The 23585-nt window shown below is 41.4% G+C and overlaps 1 protein-coding gene across 5 annotated transcripts in view; it reads right to left on the bottom strand.

Moving 5' to 3' along the window:
* The window catches only part of KDM4C (lysine demethylase 4C), a 428305-nt gene that overhangs the window by 385098 nt on the left and 19622 nt on the right, over nt 1-23585 (bottom strand). For all 5 annotated transcript variants that reach the window (XR_004350381.1, XR_004350380.1, XR_004350379.1 and 2 more), the window contains exon 2: nt 3685-3845. Coding sequence is in view for 2 of the 5 variants with exons in the window: in XM_032634921.1 (XP_032490812.1) it covers nt 3685-3828 (144 nt within the window). In the remaining 3 variants the exon portion in view is untranslated. The remainder of the gene's footprint in view (nt 1-3684; nt 3846-23585) is intronic.

Genomic DNA, 23585 nt, shown 5'->3' with positions numbered 1-23585 from the left:
GACGCAAGAGGGAAGACATATGGGAACATATGTATATGTATAGCTGATTCACTTTGTTGTAAAGCAGAAACTAACACACCATTGTAAAGCAATTATACCCCAATAAAGATGTTTAAAAAAAAAAAATATATATATATATATTTTTTCCTACTCTAGGGCATGAATACATTCTATTTTGTTTTCTAAGAGTTTTCAGGTTTTGTCTTTCACATTTTATCTACACTGCACCTGCAACTAACTTTTGTGAAAGCTTTAAGTCAAGCTTCATCAGATGAGAAAACCTGGAGTCGGGGAAGGAGTGACTTGGCCAACGTTATACACCTGATAAACGACTCTATTAATTCAAAAAAGAGGTGGGGGGAGCAGTCAAGTCTAAAATTAATTTAATTTTCATCAGCAATATGGCAATATTATACATTTTATTTTCTCCAAGGTATGTTAGCTTAAAATGAGCTAAAAATACATACTCAGTATTTTAAAAGCATATGGACAATCGCACCAAATGGATATGGATAAACATACTACATTGTCTTGATCACATATTGAAAGGGGAGAGGGCAGTATTTAAGAGTGTTATAAATACTAACTTTTTCTTCATCAGAAATAAATGTGAGTATTCCAAAATATAAAACACAGATTTATTCAGGCTCCTATTTAGAAATATATCTACAATCAAAATCAATATTATGTTTAGAGTTAAATATTTTCCTGTGTTGTGAAAAACAAGGCAGTTTTTCACCCCCAAAAAATTCTGAACCAAATTTTCTTCTCTCAAGTTAAAGAAGGAATACATTTACAAAACTCTAAATATTACCTTTGAGAATATTTTGTGCATGTGTTCATTTACTTCAATTAAAATGTTCAGACAGAACTTTAAAAATCTGTAAGCTCAGATGTATAACAAAAATCTTATTTTTTAACTACAATTTTAAATCTTAACACATCAGATTTTCTTACGTAGGAATCATAAGCACAACATACTTAGGACTTTATATATATATACACATTGCATATTACCATTTCCCCGACCCCAGCCTGGGCCCTATACCAGTAAAAATTATCCAGCTACAATCTGTATTTGCACTACTTATCCTGAACTACGTTGCTATTACTATCATCTACCAACTGAGAAAGGAGCAGGAGGAGGAAGGACGGTGCTTCTCACACTCTTTCTTCACCTTTGGGCACAGATAGATATCTGCACCCGCTAGGCTACTTGTGAAGCTCTGTATTATCCATAACCTCAGGCCCAGAACAGGCTATGTCCAGAACACTGCTGCCGAAGAATTTAGCCATTGCTCGTATAATAATGCTTCGTCATAACCTTTCTCCACAAAAACAGTACAAGTTTTACATTTAAGGACACTGTCACTTTTCACTTTCGCACCTGGACCACCAACTTTTTAGACAAAAAGTCAGGGTGTCAAACCTCTCACTCTGGAAAAAAAAAGTTAAATCTAAAGTATAAATCTAAAAAATGTCATCAACCAGACTACCCTGGTGGCGCAGTGGTTAAGAATCCGCCTGCCAATGCAGGGGACACGGGTTCGATCCCTAGAGTCTGAGAAGATCCCACATGCCGCGGAGCAACTAAGCCCGTGCGCCACAGCTACTGAGCCTGCGCTCTACAGCCCGCGAGCCACAACTACTGAGCCCGCGTGCCTAGAGCTCATGTCCCGCAACAAGAGAAGCCACCGCAGTGAGACGCCTGCGCACCACAATGAAAAGCAGCCCCCGCTCACGGCAACCAGAGAAAGCCCGCGCACAGCAACGAAGACCCAACGCAGCCAAAAATTAATTAATTGATTGATTTTTTAAAAAATGTTATCAAGCAAGACAGACTGTAATCTGAGGCCAAAGTCACTACTGTTGGAATTTCTCAACCACTTTCTTCAAATCATGAATTAAGACCAATTCATTAAATGGCGCATCAACAAAGAATTTCATAGGTGGTTCTGTTCCCCAGGGCTAGCCCTCAAAGTAAACTAGCAACATTAATGCAGTTTTGATCTTTACAATTTGATTTGATTTGGTGTAGTTTTATACATTGGCTATTGCTGTAACTTCCAGAAAAAGAAGGAAATCAGGTGAAACTGAGTCCATGTGACTTGATGTAAAAGATGACAAAAATGACTGGGAATAAAACAGTTTACTGTATTCCTAGTATAAGTAAAAGGAAATTACCACAAGATTGAATAAATGAGTAACTCCAGCTTTGTCAATGAGTCTCACTTAAAAAAAAAGTCTGGACTCAGGTGTGTCTGGTTCAACATTCAGAAACCTAACTGTCGTTCTCATTAACGTCATTCTGTCAGAGAACACCCAAGGCAGCACAGGTGTCCTCTGTGTGCCTGCAGCTCCCTTGTGAGGGTAGTGCCTGCTTCCTCTTCTAAGGTTACTAAACGTGCCCCCAACCACAGAACATTCACTAATCCCAGTGGAACACAGTAAGATATATGTTTTCAGGCAACAAAAGAGGGAGAACAACAGGACAAAGGGCTGCATTCAGAGCCCAGAGAAGAGGACAGACAGTCACCCTAACACCCCTCTGCCCAATAAAGCTCAAAACCTTGCTAACTGGTTCATTTTAAGTTTATGATCAAAATTCTGTGTGTCAAGTGATTCTGAAATATCATTCTCTTCAACTTAAGCATGACTTTTTTTCCTCCTCAAAGACAACCCAGAAATGTTAAGGTTCCAAAAATGAGAACCTTAAGAGCAAACCTAATGAAAAGATTAAGTAAGGATAGTTCATCTGAGAAATCACTATAAACCTTTATCTTCCTTTTCTCTCACCCACCCCTAATCAACTTTCACTCAACTTAATATCCCCAAATTTTAAACCTTTTCTAGGAGTGACCTGAACCATACATATCAAATAACAGACTTCAAGGCAGAGATGTCAGAATAGTCCAAGGTTACAAGCAGCTGCATCCAGATGCAGGAGGAGGACTTGAACACCAACCCCTGCAGTTCTGCAAGTTCTCTCTGAGGCTACTGTCTGCTTTCAGTGCTACTGGACCTTCCACGGAGATGGGGTTCCAAGGAGAACCCGTGACGAGCCACAGTAGAGAAGGCTCTGCTGGGGCTCAGGAATTTATGTGGTGATGCCAACAAGTCTACAGAAACCCAGATTATAAACTTAACATTTAGAACAATAACAAAACAAAGCAAGTAACAATAAAATCTATTCTTGAGGAAAATTTTAAATTGAACTAGATTTCCATTATAGAAAGATACACCTATCTCAGGTTAAATTCAAATCTAGACAATCTCTCTTTCAAAGCTCTAACTCTGGGCTTATGGGGGCAACCCTGCAATGCAGTCCTCAGCGCCTTAGGGACCACCCTTATGTCCCTGAGCACATCACAACTACCCGTGACAAGACTCCCTGCTTCTGCTCTGCCTCCCCCTCAAATTCATTCTTGATGTAGAAGCCAGTGTGATCTTATCAAATGTCACAAAAATAACAAGTAAACAAACAAGCAGCCACCATATCCTCCTTTCCTCTACTTTAACCCTATCAATGCTTCCCATTGCATTAACTGCATTAATGGATTAACAAGAAGAAAGATTTTGCAAATGTCTTCCTTTGGAAGAAACAAGTTTCCACACCAAGAAGACTAAGCATAACCGAAAGGCCAAGTGATCATTTTCTGGCTTAAAGGATCTGAGGATAATCACCTTTGCAAGACCCGCTCGATGGGCTCCTTTAGACTCCATGTATGCGAGGTATTTGTTGAACTCCCGGAATTCCTCCATGCAGGGTCTGAAGGTCATGATCTTACAGCTGGGGTTGAGTGGACTCTCCACCTTGGCCACCTCCATGATGGCTGGGGCAGTCTCTGCAGAGAAGATGATGCGGGCATCAGTGCTGAGTTATTGGGTGGTGAGGTCAGTGGTCATTTCTCCCAAAAAGCAGGTAAGCTCCTCCAGCAAAAACTCTTCTAGTTACTTAACCATTCCCTTCTACCACCCTGTTAGGGAGACCCCCTCATCTCTCCCCAGACTCCTGAAAAGAAAAACTGCCTCTAGTTACTCCTCCTCCCAAGCTTCTATTCCTGGCATTAAATCACTGACCTAATTATATTGCTCTCCTCCTCAGAGTCCTTCCTAGAAAGAATGAATTTTCTAGGGACTTCCCTGGTGGCGCAGTGGTTAAGAATCCGCCTGCCAATGCAGGGGACAGGGCTTCGATCCCTGGTCCGGGAAGATCCCACATGCTGTGGAGCAACTCAGCCCGTGAGCCACAACTACTGAGCCTGCGTGCCACAACTACTGAAGCCTGCACGCCTAGAGCCCGTGCTCCGCAACAAGAGAAGCTACCGCAATGAGTAGCCCATTCCCTGCAACAAAGAGCAGCCCCCGCTCGCCGCAACTAGAGAACGCCAGCGCACAGCAGCAACGAAGACCCAGTGCAGCCAAAAATTAATTAATTAATTAATTATTTTAAAAAAGAATAAATTTTCTAACTTTGCAAGTTTACAGAAGGTGTTGTTCCTATGCACCAGCTCTGAAACAGACTCTCATCCATGCACCTATGTAAAGGCCTGGTGCCGGCTGAGAGGTTAATGGACAATATTCCACATCCCCAGCACAGGGCTTAGTCAGGTGCACTTCTACTCGTCATGACATGCTTTCCTATAACAACTTACAAACTATCCTGTCCGCAAAACCACCGGACACCAGGCTAAAGTACTGGAGACACAGAAAGGGGTAAGGTTGTCTTCCAAGCTCACTGTTTAGAGGCCGAACAAACTTCTGTACAAAACTATATACAGGAAGGAGTTCCTGACTCCACCTGAGTTACTCAGAAATGACTTCCCTAGAAAGAGGCAGAGTTAAGCCTTATGAGAAGATGCAGAAGTTTGCCAGATGAGAGAAAGAACACTTTACGTGGTGAAAATATTTGGAAGTTTGCAGGGATGGAGAGGGGAGGTTAGTTTGTCTGGAGCTTAGAAAGAAAAGATTATACAGATCAAAGGAGAAAAGTAGGCAGCAGTAGTGTTGCGAAAACACAAACTTAATCCTGCTGTCTATGAACAGCATGATTCCTTCCACAAACATCTACTGAACACCTACTGTGTGCCAGGCACAGGGAATGCCAAGGTGATAAGGAGCATGGGCAGGCATGCATGCCTCAGGAAGGAGTCCGGCCCCACCCCACTTCCAGATGCAGCAACACTGCCTGGCATCCGACAGCTCAGACAGCAAACCCTCTCAGAACAAAGCTTTCCTTTTCTCATCTTTTTATAATAAATTTAATCTGCTTGACAAAAAGAGAAGTTGGGAAGGGATGGGGTAGATAAAGGGGAAAACATGCAAGGGGATAATAAGAAGTTAAAACAGATCAGGACTACAGATGATGTGATCGTCATTTACTGAAGGTTTAAATGAGCGTCTATCTCACAAAGTGCATGTGGGGAGGGAATTCCCTGGTGGTCAAGTGGTTAGGATTAGGTGCTTTCACTCTGGGGCCCCAGGTTTGATCCCTGGTTGGGGAACTAAGATCTCACAAGCCATGCAGCACGGCCAAAAACGAAAAAACAAAGTGCATTCAAGGAAAATGAGGTACATCAAAATTAAACCCTGCCACCCTTCAGGAATTTATAAATTTGAAAATACTCTGTGTGGAGATATATTAATACACAACAGAAAATATTCTGTATTCTCCCTGTCTCAGAAAGGGGGCATGCAAATTACAAACGTTGCACCTAGGGCTTACCTGGTGGCGCAGTGGTTGAGAGTCCGCCTGCCAATGCAGGGGACACAGGTTCGAGCCCTGGTCTGGGAAGATCCCACATGCCGCAGAGCAACTAGGCCCATGCGCCACAACTACTCAGCCTGCGCGTCTGGAGCCTGTGCTCCACAACAAGAGAGGCTGTGACAGTGAGAGGCCCGCACACCGCAATGAAGAGTGGCCCCCGCTTGCCGCAACTAGAGAGAGCCCTCACACAGAAATGAAGACCCAACACAGCCAAAAAATAAATAATAAATAAATTTATTTTTAAAAAATAGTTGCACCTCACCAGCCACTTCCCTTCAGGTGTACATGCCTAAATCCATGGGCTGCAGGATAAAAGTCCACCTCTACACAGGATACACATAACCCTCTAGAAGCGTCCAGATCAGGCCCTTGCAAGAACTATCATGGCCTCGTCCACCACCACAGCCTGCATTACAGTGTATGCTCCAATAATACTCACTGATTTTTTTTTGCTTCTCTAAACAAGTACAGCTCTCTACGCCTTTGCCCAAATTATTCTCTCCTGTTGGAGCAGCCTTTGCCTGTTTCCTCACCTTTCAAACTACTGTCCACTGTGGAGATTCCCAACCCTCTGAGGCAGGCCTAGGTGAGCCACCCTGTGTTTCTCGACCTCCCTCTCTGCATTTCTATTACATCAGCTGCCTGTCCCAATGGCACCTACAACCAAACACTGAAGTCCAAGCTACTCAAGGGAAAGGCAGGACCTCCATCTCTTTAAGCCCTGGTATCCCATCTGGTACCCAGCCTGGCTCATAATATCTGCTGCAATAACTATTTGCTAACTGAATGAAGGAATAAATGCCAAAATGTCATTGAAGTATTTACATTAAATGATACCAAATGCAGGAAAAAGGAAAGCATTGGCCCCAAACATGGAAAAGTTACTTAGAAAACAGATTCATTTGACCAGTAATATTACCAGAGTAATAGAATGTAAAAATCTGAGCAGTGAGAAAGGGGAAGAAGTCCCCAGAGCACCTCTTAGAAACATCTGGTACACGGAAGGCAGCCTTACTTTCCCACGGCTGAAGAACAAGGGTGTCCTGCCTCTTCCTCTAAGCAAAGAGCTTGAGAAGCCACTAAAGAAAATTCGGAAATTCAGCTGGTCATTCAACAACTAAGTACTGAGTGCCTGACTGGTGGGTGGACATTCAGAAAGGAATGAAACAAAACCCTAACAGTAGTGGAGTGAAACAGTGAAGTGAAATAAATAATAAGTGCTATGAAGAAGTAAGCCAGGGTAGGGGCACAGAGTGCAAGAGGAGGGGTAGCTGCTTCACACGGGGTGGGCAAGGGAAGCCTTTCAGAGGCCTGAAGGAGGAAATAAACCGTGAGATACCTGGAAGAACATCTGAGGCTGAGCAACAGTAAGAAGCCTCTTGGGCTCTTCAAAGAACAGCAAGAAGTGAGTGTGGTAAGCAAGGGAGAGAATGGTAAGAGAGGACATGGGGCGTGGGGTGAGAGGGGAGAAAAGGGGTTTGGCTTTTACTTGAAATGAGATAGAAGTAATCTTGAGCTTCTTCCCCCTCCTGTACATCATGTTCTAACATGTGTTTCCCACCAACGGGATGACACTGCTTTCTAAGGTAACTGTTCTGGAGGATGTTAAGCAGAGAAGTGAGCTGACTCATTTTGTGATAGAAGTGAGAAACAGAGGAGTCAAGATTCTGGTCTAAAAAACAGAACAATAGCTCTGATAAGAAACTGAAGCAGGGGTTTCCCTGGTGGCACAGTGGTGAAGAATCCGCCTACCAATGCAGGGGACATGGGTTCGAGCCCAGGTCAGGGAAGATCCCACATGCCGCAGAGCAACTAATTTCATGTGTCACAACTACTGAGCCTGAGTTCTAGAGCCTGCGAGCCACAACTACTCAAGCCCACGTGCCTAGAGCCCGTGCTCCGCAACAAGTGAAGCAGCCACAATGAGAAGCCCGCACACCACAGTGAAGAGTAGCCCCCGCTCACCACAACTAGAGAAAGCCCACGCACAGCAACAAAGACCCAACGCAGCCAAAAAATAAATAATAAATATTTTTTTAAAAAAAAAAGAAAAACAAGCAATGAGACTGTTAAGATATGCAGCAAATACATAACAATCAGAATTAAACCCTCACCCTTGATCTAGCTTGCTAACTCGTCTGAGAAGTAAACTTTGCCTCTTCCTAACGTCACTACTTCCTTCAGTACACAAAACCAGTTCTACCTCCAAATCAGGTACATTTACTAAAGACCTAGATAGCTTATACTTGGACCTTTTCAATCTATAAAGTTAATACATGATCATGATAAAATTTAAAATGTCAAAGTATCTTAAGATTTAATGTTAATCCCACCACCCAAATCTTTGCCAATATGACAGGCAAAAAAGTCTGGTGCAAAGTTTCATTTCTTTGATTACTAGTGATACTGATCATTTTTGGACATTTATAACCATTTTCATTTCATTTTGGGGTTGCCTACATACCTTCTTTACCCTTAAAAGTTAGTTTATAAATGTTCAGTTCCTTGAGTTTTTCCTAATCCACGTTTATCATTATTAAACTTAGTCATGTTGCTAGGATCAAATTCCCAGCCCCGCTTCTCTCTTTTACCTTTATTTCTCTGAGCCAAGCAGAAAAGAAGGTTTAAAGTGCTCTTGCAATAATGTTCCCTAGTTGGAGAAAGACATTTTGCAAGAAACATCTCTATGATTTTCTACTGAAGGTGATGCAATAGACATTTTTTTTTAACGCTACACCTCTTTACAGACTGAGTCCCCAAAGTGAGTAACAACAATATCTGTGATGATAACTTTGTTATTTTGCCTCTACAGAGCTGGCCCTCAATGTTTTCGAGACCACTCAAACCAAATAATCATATTTATAGTAAGTACCCTAAGAACTTTTTAAATGAACTACAGATCTTTTTCATTAAGTGGAAACAAAAACAAAAAAATCTAACACTAATTCATACTTAAACAACTCACCCAAACCTATTTCCTGAAAAATTTTACCTTATCATGAAGGGAAAACAACTACTCTCCTTATTCTAATAATATATCTCTATTTGGTAATAAAAAAGAAACTAAGGCTGAGGCTTTCCTGCTAAATGTCAATCTATAGCCTATATTGCTTTCCTTATATACACCTGTATTTCTGACCTGTGTCCTGTTGTTTAAACAATTTCTGTGAGAAGAGTAAAAACTGATGGCTCTCACCATGGGAGTATTAGTTTCTTAGACAATGCCTGCCACAGAACTGGTCTACACTGAAGAGGACACTTGGGGATCTACTATAAAGCACAGCCCCCCGGGAGATACAGCACTCACCAGTTAAGCAGATAATGTTCTTGGCTAGAAAGAAAAGGAACCAAGGGACAAACACCAGCTGGGCTAGTGTTCGAAGAGAACTCTGTTCCCACCTCCCCCTGGTTCCTCATGAGGACTTACCCAAACTCTGGAGGCCATCCTTTCCAGTCCTCACTTACTTCTCCTTTCCTACAGTGAGATTTTAAAAAGAAATTGAGCAGCCAAGGCCTGGGCAGAGCAGGTGCTACTACCCTGCTCTACTCCAGGTCCCTGTGAGCCAGGTTCACCGGAAGGAGGGCCTAGGCCCTACCTGAGGCAGCTGGAAGTCTGGCCTTTCAGTTCCAACACTGCAGCTCACCCAGCTTGGTTTCACAGGGAGCTAAGTAAGCGTCTGCTTTGCAGGCAACCTCGGTGAGGCATTGTTATGGGTTGAATTGTGTCCCCCAAAAGACATGTCAAAAACTAACCCCCAATAACTGTGAATGTGACCTTATTTGGAAACTGGGTCTGTGTACATATAATCAAGTTAAGAGAGGTCAAACTCGATTAGGGTGGACCCTAGTCCAACATGACTTTGGTGTCTCCTTATAAAAGGGGAGGAGACTCAAAAACAAACTTATGGTTACCAAAGGGGAAACACAGGGGGAAGGGATAAATCAGGAGCTTGGGATTAACATACACACACTACTATATATAAGATAGATAACCAACAAAGACCTACTGCATAGAACAGGGAACTCTATTCGGTATTCTGTAATAACCTATATGAGAAAAGAATGTGAAAAAGAATGAATATATGTATATGTATTACCGAATCACTTTGCTGTACACCTGAAACTAACACAACATTATAAATCAACTATAATCCAATAAAATTTTTCTTAAAAAGGTGGGAGGGGAGACAGACCCAGAGAGAAGAACACAGATTGAAGCCATGCAGCTGCAAACCAAGGGATGTCAGCAGGCACAACCAACCACGAGAAATCACAGAACAGATTCTTCCCAGATCCTTTAGAGAACGCATGGCCCTTCTGACACCTTGATTTTGGCCTTCTAGCCTCCAGAACCGTGACTGAATAAATCTCTCTCATTTTCAGCTGTATGAGTTTGTGGTAATTTATTACAGCAGCCCTACCAACTAAGACCAGCATCAAAGGCCAGACCAGAGGGAAAGAAGTAGAGAGAGCAACATTCTCCAACCCCAGTTTTATCAACAGTAAAGCGCATGATACTCTGGCCTTCCATTTGACTCCTTCGTCTTTCTCAGTTGGTTCTAGACTTGGGTGGGAAAGGGAGGTGGCAAGCCTCTACATCGGCCATTAGCATCCCTAACCAGGTACTGAACCACAACAAGAACATCTGGCTTTAAAGGCTGCTCTTTCCTGTCATCTGAGGACCCCACAGGCCTGGGGCCCTAAGTTAGTTAGAAAGCAAGACAGCAAAGAAAAGCTCTCGGTATGACGTACTGAGAAGGACACACCACCATGTATATGGCTGTTCCTGCCAAAAATGTAGGTAACCTAAATCTAATCACAAGGAAAAAGCTAAATTAAGTGACATTCTTAAAAATAAGTGGTTTGTACTCTTCAAAAATCTCAGGGCCATCAAAGACAAAGAATGAAAAACAGTTCCAGATTAAAAGATTAATGTAGTATGTGATCCTCAGATCATGGACCAAAAAACAAAAATTTTTTCTCTTCTCTTTTTTTTTTTAAGTGACGTAATGGTATTGTTTTTTAATTTTTTAATTTTATTTTATTTATTTTCTTATACAGCAGGTTCTTATTAGTCATCAATTTTATACACGTCAGTGTATGCATGTCAATCCCAATTGCCCAATTCATCACACCACCATCCCCACCCCCTCCACGGCATTCCGCCCTTGGTGTCCTTACGTTTGTTCTCTACATCTGTGTCTCAACCTCTGCCCTGCAAACTGTCATCTGTACCATTTTTCTAGGTTCCACATACATGCGTTAATATACAATATTTGTTATTCTCTTTCTGACTTACTTCACTCTGAATGACAGGCTCTAGATCCATCCACGTCTCTACAAGTGACCCAATTTCGTTCCTTTTTTTTTTTTTTTTTTTTTTTTTTGTGGTACGCAGGCCTCTCACTGTTGTGGCCTCTCCCGTTGCAGAGCACAGGCTCCGGACGTGCAGGTCCAGTGGCCATGGCTCACGGGCCTAGCCGCTCCGCGTATTTCGTTCCTTTTTATGGCTGAGTAATATTCCATTGTATATATGTACCACATCTTCTTTATCCATTTGTCTGTCAATGGGCATTTAGGCTGCTTCCATGACCTGGCTATTGTAAATAGTGCTGCAATGAACATCGGGGTGCATGTGTCTTTTTGAATTATGGTTTTCTCTGGGTATATGCCCAGTAGTGGGATTGCCGGATCATGTGGTAATTCTATTTTTAGTTTTTTAAGGAACCTCCATACTGTTTTCCATAGTGGCTGTATCAATTTACATTCCCACCAACAGTGCAAGAGGGTTCCCTTTTCTCCACACCCTTCTTCTCTTTTACTACAAAGAATATTTGTAGGACAAATGGTGAAATTTGAGTAAGATTGGTAGATGAGATAATAGAACTGTGTCAAGGTTAATTTCTTGATCTTGATAACTGCACTGTGGTTAGAGAATATTCTTGTTTTTAGGAAATATATGATGATGTATTTACAGGTAAGGGGGTATTACAAGTTACTTTCATACGGTTCAGAAAAGAATATGTGTATTATACACACATACACAGTGTAACAGAGAGAAGGTGAAAGTGAGAAAATGATGAGCATGGAACAACTTTAATATTTGGAAAATCTAGATGAAGTGTATGGGAATAACTTTGTCTTTTGGCAAGTTTTCTGTTATTCTGAACTTATTTCAAAATAAAAAGTTTAAAAAATAACAACTAACAGGAGTCCGGTCAAAAGTACGTAGGAACACTTTGGGAGGCAGAAGATAGCCATGGTGGCCCCATGCATCATGATAGAGCCTGAATGGGATGAAAAGGACATCCGTACAAACACAGCAACAGCAATGAGAACGTGGATACATACTAACTGGTAGTGGGAGCCAAGATTCTCACTCTCAGGGAACGGAGTTCACGAATAAAAAGAGGGAGGAAACTAGAGTTAACTTACGGCACTAGGAGGGAATTTGGAGGTACTGGTTGCTATAAATTCACAGTGTGTGTGTGTTATGTGCATATATGTATATGTACATGTACATGTACAGATAATTCCTTAGCTCTGCCCACTGAGAGGCTTGGAGAGCAGTAACACCCCAGTAGCAATATGTTCTCAAATCTCTGTTGCTAAATACTACCATTCTCCACTAAAAGGAACCAGGGCTTCTTGGATAAAAGTCTGATTCCATGGCAGGGGAAGAAAAACTACAAGGTGGGCCTGGAATATCTTGTGCTAGAAAGTAAGGAAATACTCAAAATAACAATTGGGACAGGTCAAAAGGACAGAAAAGCCAACTTGAAGGGGCTTCCACGGGCTAAATCTGGGGGAACTGAGCATAAAAATAATTGATAATAATAGACTATAATCAACTAAATAAAGCAAGAAACCATGAGTCTATAGTGAAATAAATACACTGTAAAATATTTTTAAACCTGTAAGTCTATAATATTCCTTAAAAAAAAAAACTGATCAATCACCATTAGAATACATCAACATAATACTCCAAAGATTTAAAATAAAAGGAACGGGGGGACTTCCCTGGTGGCGCAGTGGTTAAGAATCCGCCTGCCAATGCAGGGGACGCAGGTTCGAGCCCTGGTCCAGGAAGATCCCACATGCCGCAGAGCAACTGAGCCCATGCGCCAAAACTACTGAAGCCTGCACACCTAGAGCTCGTGCTCCGCAACAAGAGAAGCCACCGCAATGAGAAGCCTGGGCACTGCAACGAAGAGTAGCCCCCGTTCGCCACAACTAGAGAAAGCCCATGCGCAGCAACAAAGATCCAACACAGCCAAAAATAAATTTAAATTTAAAAAAAAAAGGAAGGGGGACTTCCCTGGTGGTGCAGTGGTTAAGAATCTGCCTGCCAATGCAGGGGACACAGGTTCGAGCCCTGGTCTGGGAAGGTTCCACATGCCGCGGAGCAACTAAGCCTGTGTGCCACAACTACTGTGCCTGTGCTCTAGAGCACATGAGCCACAACTACTAAGCCCGCATGCCACAATTACTGAAGCCCACATCCTAGAGCCCATGCTCCACAGCAAGAGAAGCCACTGCAATGAGAAGCCCGTGCACCACAATGAAGAGTAGCCCCCGCTCACTGCAACTAGAGGAAGCCTGCGCACAGCAACAAAGACCCAAAGCAGCCAAAAGTAAAATAATAAAAAATAAAATAAAAGGAAGGAATCAAGCCTCTGTCCTTCCTGAACAAATGATATTTTAGGTGAGGAGGAGAATGTGACCTCACAATATGTCACTTTGGCATGTGAATTCTTTTGAGCTGAAGGCAATCAAGACCCAGCAGAGTCAAGAAAAATTTTACCTATCCCTTAACTACCTGAAGAATTTAGATTGGGACCCTCGGTCAGAAAGAGAGCTATTACCAGAGATAATTTTTAATCTGAAAGACCTACCTGTACAACAGAGCAAACATCTACTATCAAACATCTGCTCTTCTTATTGTCCAGTGAATTACCCTCCTCACCTTTGAAGCCCCAGGCCCCTACCCCATTCCTTAGCTCAAGATGGCATATGAGCCTCAACTACCCAACCTGCCCTTGGGTCTCATATATTTGGGGCTCCTGTACATATGAATTTAAATCTAGTATTTTTCAAAATTGTTTTTCTCCTGTTAATCTATGTCAATTTAATTATTAGATTAAAGAATCTAGAAGGGAAGAAGGGAAATTTTTTCTGCCAGTACACAGGGTAAGCAAATAATTAATGGTAGAAAGTTCTTTATAGAAAACTTCCAACTAATAAAAGTAGAAAAAATAACACAATTCTATGATCACCATTTACCTTTTTTTTTACAATCCCTAATAAAATAATCTACAGAAACATCATCAATAGATGTTAAAATCAAGAGTTGACAAGTTAATAGGAAGTTTTATAATGGAGGAATCACCCTCACAATCGGTGGACTAAGTAGACATGAAGCAATGGAAAATATATAACATCACCTATTAATCATACTGACCCAAAAAAGTAAATCTGAATCTAAACTCGAGCCATAAAATCTAACTACCAGTGGTCAGGAAATACAGGGGCTAGTGGAACAAACTAAACACCACCACAAGAAAGCAATATGTTAAACACTGAATGTGGGATAGTCTATATTCTGAAAGCCAATGGGGGAGGGGTGGTGGTGGGAGGGGTGGGAACAAGGGACTGCTACAGCATTAAAAAGACATAATAGGGCTTCCCTGGTGGCGCAGTGGTTGAGAGTCTGCCTGCCGATGCAGGGGACACGGGTTCATGCCCCAGTCCGGGAAGATCCCACATGCCACGGAGCAGCTGAGCCCGTGAGCCATGGCTGCTGAGCCTGCGCGTCCGGAGCCTGTGCTCCACAACGGGAGAGGCCACAACAGTGAGAGGCCCGCGTACCGCAAAAAAAAAAAAAAAAAAAAAAACCAAAAAAAGACATGATAGATATGAATTAAAACTATATGCATCACCAGATATTTACATAGAAAAGCAGTAGAATGATGGAGCAAAGGAGGAAAAAATAAGATTAAAAGAGAAATAGCAAAACTGGAACCAAAAGGGTCTTTTATATGTGTATACATATCAATACTCTGCTCTGTTATAAATCAGAAAATGCCTTAGAAAATTCCTCATTTAAAAGGCATAAAGGGCTTCCCTGGTGGCACAGTGGTTGAGAATCCGCCTGCCAATGCAAGGGACTCGGGTTCTAGCCCTGGTCCAGGAAGATACCACATGCCGCGGAGCAACTAAGCCTGTGCATCACAACTACTGAGCCTGTGTGCCGCAACTACTGAAGCCTGCATAAAGCCCATGCTCCACAACAAGAAAAGACACTGCAATGAGAAGCTTGCACACCGCAACAAAGAGGAGCCCCCGCTCGCCGCAACGAGAGAAGAGCCCGTGCACAGCAACAAAGACCCAACGCAGGCAAAAATAAAATAAATAAATTTCTAAAAAATAATTAAAAAAAATAAAAGGCATAAATTAGGGACTTCCCGTGACTTTCCAATTGCTATATCCAATATGTTGTTCTTAATCCTCTTACCAACCTCTCTGCAGTCTTTATAACTGGACAAGTCCTCTCCTGCCATAGCTTCTGGGGATGGTGGGACATACACCATCCCCTTCTCACTCTCTTATCATCACTGCACTTTCTGGAACTCCTTTCCATGCTCCTCTTCAGCCAAATCCCTCACTATTGATAGACTGCAAGGTTCTTTCTGTGGTTGTCTTCCCTCTACACCAGACACAGACATTATGGCAGGGTTCATCCACATTGGCCTCAACTGTCCTTACCAATGCCTCAGAAATACACAGCAGGGCTTCCCTGGTAGCGCAGTGGTTAAGAATCCACCTGCCAATGCAGGGGACATGGGTTCAAGCCCTGGTCCGGGAAGATCCCACATGCCGCAGAGCAACTAAGCCCGTGCACCACAACTACTGAGACTGCACTCTACAGCCCTCGAGCCACAACTACTGAAGCCTGCGTGCCTAGAGCCCGTGCTCTGCAACAAGAGAAGTCACTGCCCTGCGCACCGCAACAAAGAGAAGCCCCCGCTCGCCACAACTAGAGAAAGCCCGCGCACAGCAACGAAGCCCCAACGCAGCCAAAAATAAACAAATAAAATAAATTTTTAAAAATCATATTAAAAAGCTATTAATGAGATTTAAAAAAAAAAAAGAAATACACAGCAAGAAACTCTCTCCCCTGAATCCAAGTCCAGTAAATCTAAGTGCCTACTGGGCACAGCCATTCAGAGATGATTCTCACACTCAACAGAGACAAAGCTGAATCTAAAACTTAACAGGGATAAAAAGGAATCTTTCCTCCAAAATCTACTTCTCTATCCCAGAGTCTCCATCCTGGTTCATTCAATCCATCCATAGTCTTGCTTGTCTTTTTGTGACCAACACTGTCCGGCACTAATCCTCAAAGAGCTTATGTGTAAGAGGGAGTACACAGGTGGTTATGATGCCACAGGCCAGGTGCTGCAATAAAGGGAAGCACAGAGCACCATGAGAGCCTTTAGTAGTACAAGAACAGTGGGATCCAACCTTAAAGAATGTAAAGGGAAGGGAGAAGGAAAAACATCTCCTACACAAGCCCTGCCCTCCACTGCAAGGACCACATCAGAATCCAAGGAGCCATCCTGAGCCCTCCCTCACTCTCCACTTCTGTGTGGATGCCAACTGTTGTCTATTCGACTTCCTGAACATCTTTCATATCCATTCTCTAATCTCCATTCCCAATGTTATTATCCTAAGTCAAGCTTTGGTCCTTTCTTTCCTAAACTACTCCAAGAGTCTTTGCTGATTTACATATCTTTTGATTTTCCCCTCAATTCTCTTCTATACACTATAAAAAATACAGAACAAACTTTCAAAGCACAAAATTGATCATGCCATCCCTATTTTAAATCCTTTAATAGCTCAGAACCATTTCAGCATGAAAACCATGATCCAGCTCTTGCCTTCTCCCCTAGCCTCAAAAAGCCCTTTAGCCTACTTGAAACCTTTGCTTCATTCTAACCAAAGTTCCCATGGATGCCAGGCTATTTCCCGCCTTTGCTGTACTGTATACAGACATGCATCATGTGTATGACATTAAGGAGTACTTCCTGTGAGCTAGATATCTACAAAGTGCATTACTGTGCACTTTCCTATTTAAACCCTAAAGTAACTCCACTGAGAGTGACCATGAATATCTCTCATTCACCAATGATGGAAATTAAAATGCTTACCCAAAATCCCATAGTAAGAGCTGAGGATGTGACCTAAGCCTTACCTAAAATTCTATTACCATATTTATAACTACGATGCTATTTCCTTGGCCTTTTCTCAGTTGGCAATCTGGCAAAAAACTATCTTTCAAAGTTTATCTCAAGTATAAACTGCTTTATGAAGCCTTTCCCGACAACACTCCTCACCAACTACCAATGTCATTTTTTTAATGTTCTCCTCACTCTCACTCCATATCCGCAGTCAATCGTCATTCTTCCTGGATTCTGCGTTTGCAAATTCACCTATTTGCTAAAATTTATAACCCCAAAATCAATGATTGTGGCACTTGTAAGGTTATTCACAAACACGCATGGAGTGGTGAAATATGTGAATCACCCTACATGCATGTTCATCCAGCTGACGTCAAACAAGGCAATGATTTGCCTTCTTGTTTCAGCCCTCATACTGTAAACAAGTATCCTTTTTGCAGTCTATTTACTGTCAGTGTTTTTTACATTTTTTGTGCTTCTTTTTGGTGATTTAGCTGCTTAAACGAGCCCCCAAGCACAAGTTCCTAAATGCAAGAAAGCTATGATGTGCTTTCTGATGAAAATACATGTTACATAGCTTCATTCAGTTATCAGTTACATTGTTGGCATGAGTTCACTGTTTGTTTTTTTATAAATTTATTTTATTTATTTATTTATTTTTGGCTGTGTCAGGTCTTCATTTTGGTGCAGTTTCTCATTGCGGTGGCTTCTCTTGTTGCGGAGCACAGGCTCTAGGCATGTGGGCTTCAGTAATTGTGGCACGTGGGCTCAGCAGTTGTGGCTCCCGGGCTCTAGAGTGCAGGTTCAGTAGTTGTGACACACGGGCTTAGTTGCTTAGTTGCATGTGGGATCTTCCTGGACCAGGGCTCGAACCCATGTCCCCTATATTGGAAGGTGGATTCTTAACCACTGTGCCACCAGGGAAGCCCTAGTTCACTGTTAATGAATGAATAATTACATATTAAATAAGGTGTCTTTAAACAGAAGCACACATAACACAAGATCAATATATCACCTTGACAAGCATTGACAAGCATTGTGATCAAAGACACATAGGAATCTAACCTATATTTCCCCTAGGAGCAATGGTTCAGAATTCACTAATTCAGTATCCACAGTGACTTTATAGAACATAACTACCACAAATAATGAGAACTGACTGTACCTAAGCCCTTTTAATTAGATCATTCAGAAAAAGCCCCTACCTACCCCACCCCAGCCCATGGAAGCCATTCTCCTCCCTTCCCCTCAAGAATTTCTCCCACCTACAGCAGTGAGCCAGGCAGCCAATCCTGCAGACTACAACTGACCTGAGCTAGCTCAATCACTCCCCCAGGAACTCACAAGTGGGGAAGAGAGGAAGCCATGAGGGGCTGTGGCAGCCACTGGCTTCCTTGGGCATTAACAGAAAGGAGATGAGCAGAGAGAAGGGGAGGTGGGTGGGGAGAAAGACAGAGAGAGATTGATTTGAGAGAGGAAAAAAGAAAGGGAAGAAACCAAGCCTGAGTCACCCAGGCATAAGGTAAGTCATAAGGTAAATGCCTGAAGAGCCTGCATCTTCAAGAGACTGCAGGGTCTGGGTCTTCCCTGGTGGCGCAGTGGTTGAGAATCCGCCTGCCAATGCAGGGGACATGGGTTCGAGCCCTAGTCTGGGAAGATCCTACATGTCGTGGAGCAACTAAGCCCGTGCGCCACAACTACTGAGCCTGTGTGCTGCAACTACTGAAGCCCGCATGCCTAGAGCCTGTGCTCTGCAACAAGAGAAGCCACCACAATGGGAAGCCCGTGCACCACAACAAAGAGTAGCCCCTCCTCGCTGCAATTAGAGAAAGCCCGTGAGCAGCAACAAAGCCCCAACACAGCCAACAATAAATAAATTAAATTAATAAATCTATTTTTAAAAAAAGAGAGACTGCAGGGTCTGGAGACTTGAAATCTACATTGCAAAAGGCACTCCAGATATGATTTAAATTCTTCCAATAGGAAGACAGTTGAATTCAGAACTGGGCAGAGTGGGGAGAGAGGTGGAAACCCACAAGGCATCCTTTTTGTTGGAACAGATCTAGCATAGGTAGTCTGGATCTTTAACAGTTCTGGCGTGATTCCTGACCCCTGGATCACAACTTAGATAGTTAGTCCATGGAACAAACAAATGCAGCAGCAACTTCCTGCTCCCCAGATCTCAGCCAAGGTGCTACGATCCCATACCCTGATTCTTCAGTTTTCTATTTGTGGCAGAAATGGTAGTTCCCAAGGCAGGCCCACCAGCAATGGTGTTTTGGGAGATATCCCAGGAGATAGGTCCCTGGGGTCCCAGCCAAGAACCTTTTCTCCAACCTTCAACAACTCCAATATCAAATCTCTTTCTGGTTAAGTTAACCAGGGACGTGCCCACTGTCTGTAATCGAATCATGACTGATAGAATTATCAAATATAAACTAATAGCGGTGAGTAGAAAAGAAACCTGGTATACAAATGATCAGTTCCTTGTGTATCTTAATGAAATTAAGCCAAATTACTCAAAATTCATTTTGCAGTAATTGAGTAAAATTATTAACCGAGCCATTTAACAAACTAGCCAGCCACTACAGCTACTTTCTCTTACTGGTCTAGCATAGTAGAAGCTATCAATAGCCTTTTGCTTAATCAATTCACCAAATACTAATGCAATGTCTGTGAAAAACCTCACTGCTGCCCACAACATAGGCGAGGCTAGTAGGCTACACCTATTGTGTCTAAGTATCAGCTGGAATACATGCTTAGCAATCAACAGTGCTTATTTCCAATCCAGTTTATGCAAACTGTGCCATTATGTGATGTGATTAAATATTATTTAAGTAAATGAAGTGTGAATACAAAAATGTTATTGTTTCTACAAAATTTAAGTTAAATATTTTGGAAAACTCCAGTATAGATAAGATGACTTTAAAAAAAAGGGGGGGGGATGCCAAATGAAGTGTAGGAGCTGCAGTAGTAAAAGGTTAGGGGGTAAAGGGATTTGTAAAATCTAGAAGGATTCTGGCTCATATTATTTCAAGTGTCTAAACTCTCACTTTAAAAAAACAGAAACTGAGTGGTACATGCTATATTGGGAGCATATTGCTTATGCAAAAGAGGAAATGCAAGACTCTAACCTTTACTCAAAGAAAAGGCTTTATCCTACAACAAAACGTAAGCAAATGAATGTATATTTATGTTTTAAGTAGAAATAAAATAATAGATGTATCTTTCTGATTTACATCTTTAAAATAAAAACTACTCAGGAACTTTTGGAAAAACTACTCTATGCCTTTATAATACAGGCATAAAAATAATGCAATGTCAACATTTGTCAAAATATCTCCTTATGGCCAAACAGAGCTATTCCCTTGTCTGTTCCATAGTGCCAAGCCCTCCATCCCTGATTTAGGGGAAAATCAAATCAATAAGGGAACTTATCTTGAGTTAAAGAAAAACACAAAGCTCTGTGGGTTTACTCTTATACTTATGCTATTGTAAATAGTATTTCTTTAACTTTTGCTTTAGAAATAATTTGAAATTTACAGAAAAACTTCAGGAATAGAAAAATAAAAAACAAAAAAAGCCCTCTTACACTTAACCCAGATTCATCAAATTAGTATTTTACCCTATTTGCTTTATCAATTTGTGTTCTCTTTCTCTCCACATACTGACACATACATGTAATTTTTCTGAGCCATTTGAGTAAGTTGCATATATCGTGGCCCTTAACCCTAAAAACTTTAGTGTGTGTTTCCTAAGAATAGAGGTCTTCTCTTACACACAGACACAAGAGTTTTCAACTCCAATAAATTTAACATAGAGACAATACTGATATCTAATTTCTGTGTTCCAATTTTGTCAAGTGACCCAATAATATCCCTTATAGCATTTTTTTTTTCGCTCCAGTAGGGAATTCAGTCTAGGATTAGATATTGCATGTAGCTGTCATTTCTCTTTAGTATTCTTAAAACTGGTACATTTCCAGAATCTATTTTTGTCTTCAATGACATTGTCATTTTTGAAGAATACAGTCACTTTTACATTTAAACACAAACATTTAAACAGAATATTTAATTGTTTTAAATACAACATTTCTTATTTCAGTGTATTTTTTTCTTTTGTTGCTGGTATATTAAAATGTCATTAACTTTTTTTTTTTTTTGTCTGCGTTGGGTCTTCGTTGCTGCGTGCGGGCTTCTCATTGTGGTGGCTTCTCTTGTTGTGGAGCATGGGCTCTAGGCACGCGGGCTTCAGTAGTTGTGGCTCCTGGGCTCAAGAGCGCAGGCTCAGTAGTTGTCGCTCAGGCTTAGCTGCTCCACGGCATGTGGGATCTTCCCGGACCAGCGATCGAACCCATGTTCCCTGCATTGGCAGGCAGATTCTTAACCACTGCACCACGAGGGAAGCCCCATAAAAATGTCATTAACTTTTAAATGGTCTCATATCCAGCTACCTTGCTAATAATCTTGTTTCCAAAAATTTGTCTATAGATTATTTAATGATTCTATATTGATCATGTGAAAATCATCTGAGAATAGTAATTTTTTTGTTGTTTCCTTGACAATACTCATTCATTTTATTTCTCTTTCTAATCTTACTGACCTGGCTAGGGCATCCTAGTGCTAAAGAGGAGTGACAGTAGAATGTCTTATTATAAAGGGAATGCTTTTAATCTTTACTCTTCAGAATAATGTTTACTATGTATAGGTTCCCTTTAAAAGGTTAGAAAAGTTCTGTTCTATCCCTTTCTCTAGGCTTTTTGTTTTATTGGGAGGGGGCGGGGTTGGTTTGCTTTTAAAAGAATTTTATCAAATGCTTTTTCTATATCTATTAGGATGGGTTTTCTCCTTTACTATTGAGATTAAATATAATTTAAATGTTGAACCAACCTATATTTCTGGAATGCACCCAATCTGATGATAATGTATTGTCAGAGTTGCACACTGTGGAATTATTTGTGTTAATATTTCATTTAAGGTTTCCTATCCTATCTTCATAAGTGAAGCTAGTAATTTTCCTTATTCATATTGTCCTCATCTGGTGCTGGTATTAAGACTTGCTAACCTGGGACTTCCCTGATGGCACAGTGGTTAAGAATCTGCCTGCCAATGCAGGGGTTCGATTCCTGGTCCGGGAAGATCCCACAGGCCTTGGAGCAACTAAGTCCGTGCGCCACAACTACTGAGCCCACATGCTGCAACTACTGAAGCCCGCGCACCTAGAGCCTGTGCTCCGTGCCTGGAAGCCACCACAATGAGAAGCCTGCACACCGCAATGAAGAGCAGCCCCCACTCACCGCAACTAGAGAAAGCCTGCATGCAGCAAGCAAGACCCAACGCAGCCAAAAAAAAAAAAAAAAACACTTGCTAGCCTGAAAAAATGAGTTGGGAAGTGTTCCTGAAAAGAGGGAAATTTTGAGTTTGTGAGGGTTGAAATTAGGTATAATTTGAGTACTTTGTAGAACTAGCTTGCAAAACCATCTGAACCTGGTATTCTTTGTGGTAAGACATATAACTACAGAATAAAAACTCTCAGATGGTATATTTCTACAACTTGAATACATTTCAGCATTTGTATTTTTCTGGAAAACTGTCCATTCGAATGTATTAGCATAAGTTTTTCATGGTCTCACCTATAGTTTGGTATTCTTTTCAGTCCTAACACTGTTCTTGTCCAATTTTTTTTTCCAAGATGAGGATCTATAGCTCCCATCACTCTCAAAAATGTATCACATATGACCCCAAAAATAGTTAAGAACCACTGGACTAGATCATGGCCACAGAAGTGGTCTGAGCTGTGGTTCCATCTATACCCAGAGGTATAAGCACTTCATCTTTGTTAATGTTTAGTCTTGGTAACCTTTAAACTTAGGAAATTAAACAAGCCCAGTGTTCCTAAACACTAGTGGGCAGTGGTTCCGTCAGTTCACTAAAACACAGGAATGGAAGTGTTCTGACTTTTCATAAAGTTACACTTCTTCTTCTTGAAGAATGCTCTTTCTGCTTTGTTGGTGCTTTTTTGAACAGTAAGTTATAGTAAGTTTTCTTTTATAATTTTTACTTTAGAAAATTAAAAGTTGACAAGCCTATGTCAGTCCAGCTTATTTTTTCAAATCTGGGAACCAATAAACTAAATGATCTCTAAGATCCTTCATGAGCCCAGCATTACATGTGAGAGAGGAAAAAGAAGAGAGGGTGGAGGGATGAAAGGAATTGCTTATTTACATTAATAAAAATGGAGTAACTTACTCAAGTTGAAGTTCTTATTTACCTTCCTAGTTTCCGAGTTCTTAACTCTACAGACCCCCAACCTCTACCTAGATAGATGAAACTTCCAAAGGTAACATTCTCAACAAACCATTCTCTTAGTAAAAATGGCTTCCAATTGGAAGCCATTCAAGTGGAATCTGAAATGACATTGGTAAACCACTTTAATTTCCAATTCTTCAGCTTGACATTTAAGATAAGTAATCCCATTATTTTCCTCTAAAGCACACAGATTTTCAGACCTTTCTAACTACCCCTCCTAAATCATTCATTCATTCAAATGACAACCCTCTCTTTCTATAGCTAAATAAG

Source organism: Phocoena sinus, chromosome 6 (genome assembly GCF_008692025.1).
Source record: "Phocoena sinus isolate mPhoSin1 chromosome 6, mPhoSin1.pri, whole genome shotgun sequence".
In the NCBI taxonomy this organism is placed as follows: domain Eukaryota; kingdom Metazoa; phylum Chordata; class Mammalia; order Artiodactyla; family Phocoenidae; genus Phocoena; species Phocoena sinus.
Note: the sequence above shows the minus strand (reverse complement) of the source record. Positions and strands in the feature narration are given on the sequence as shown.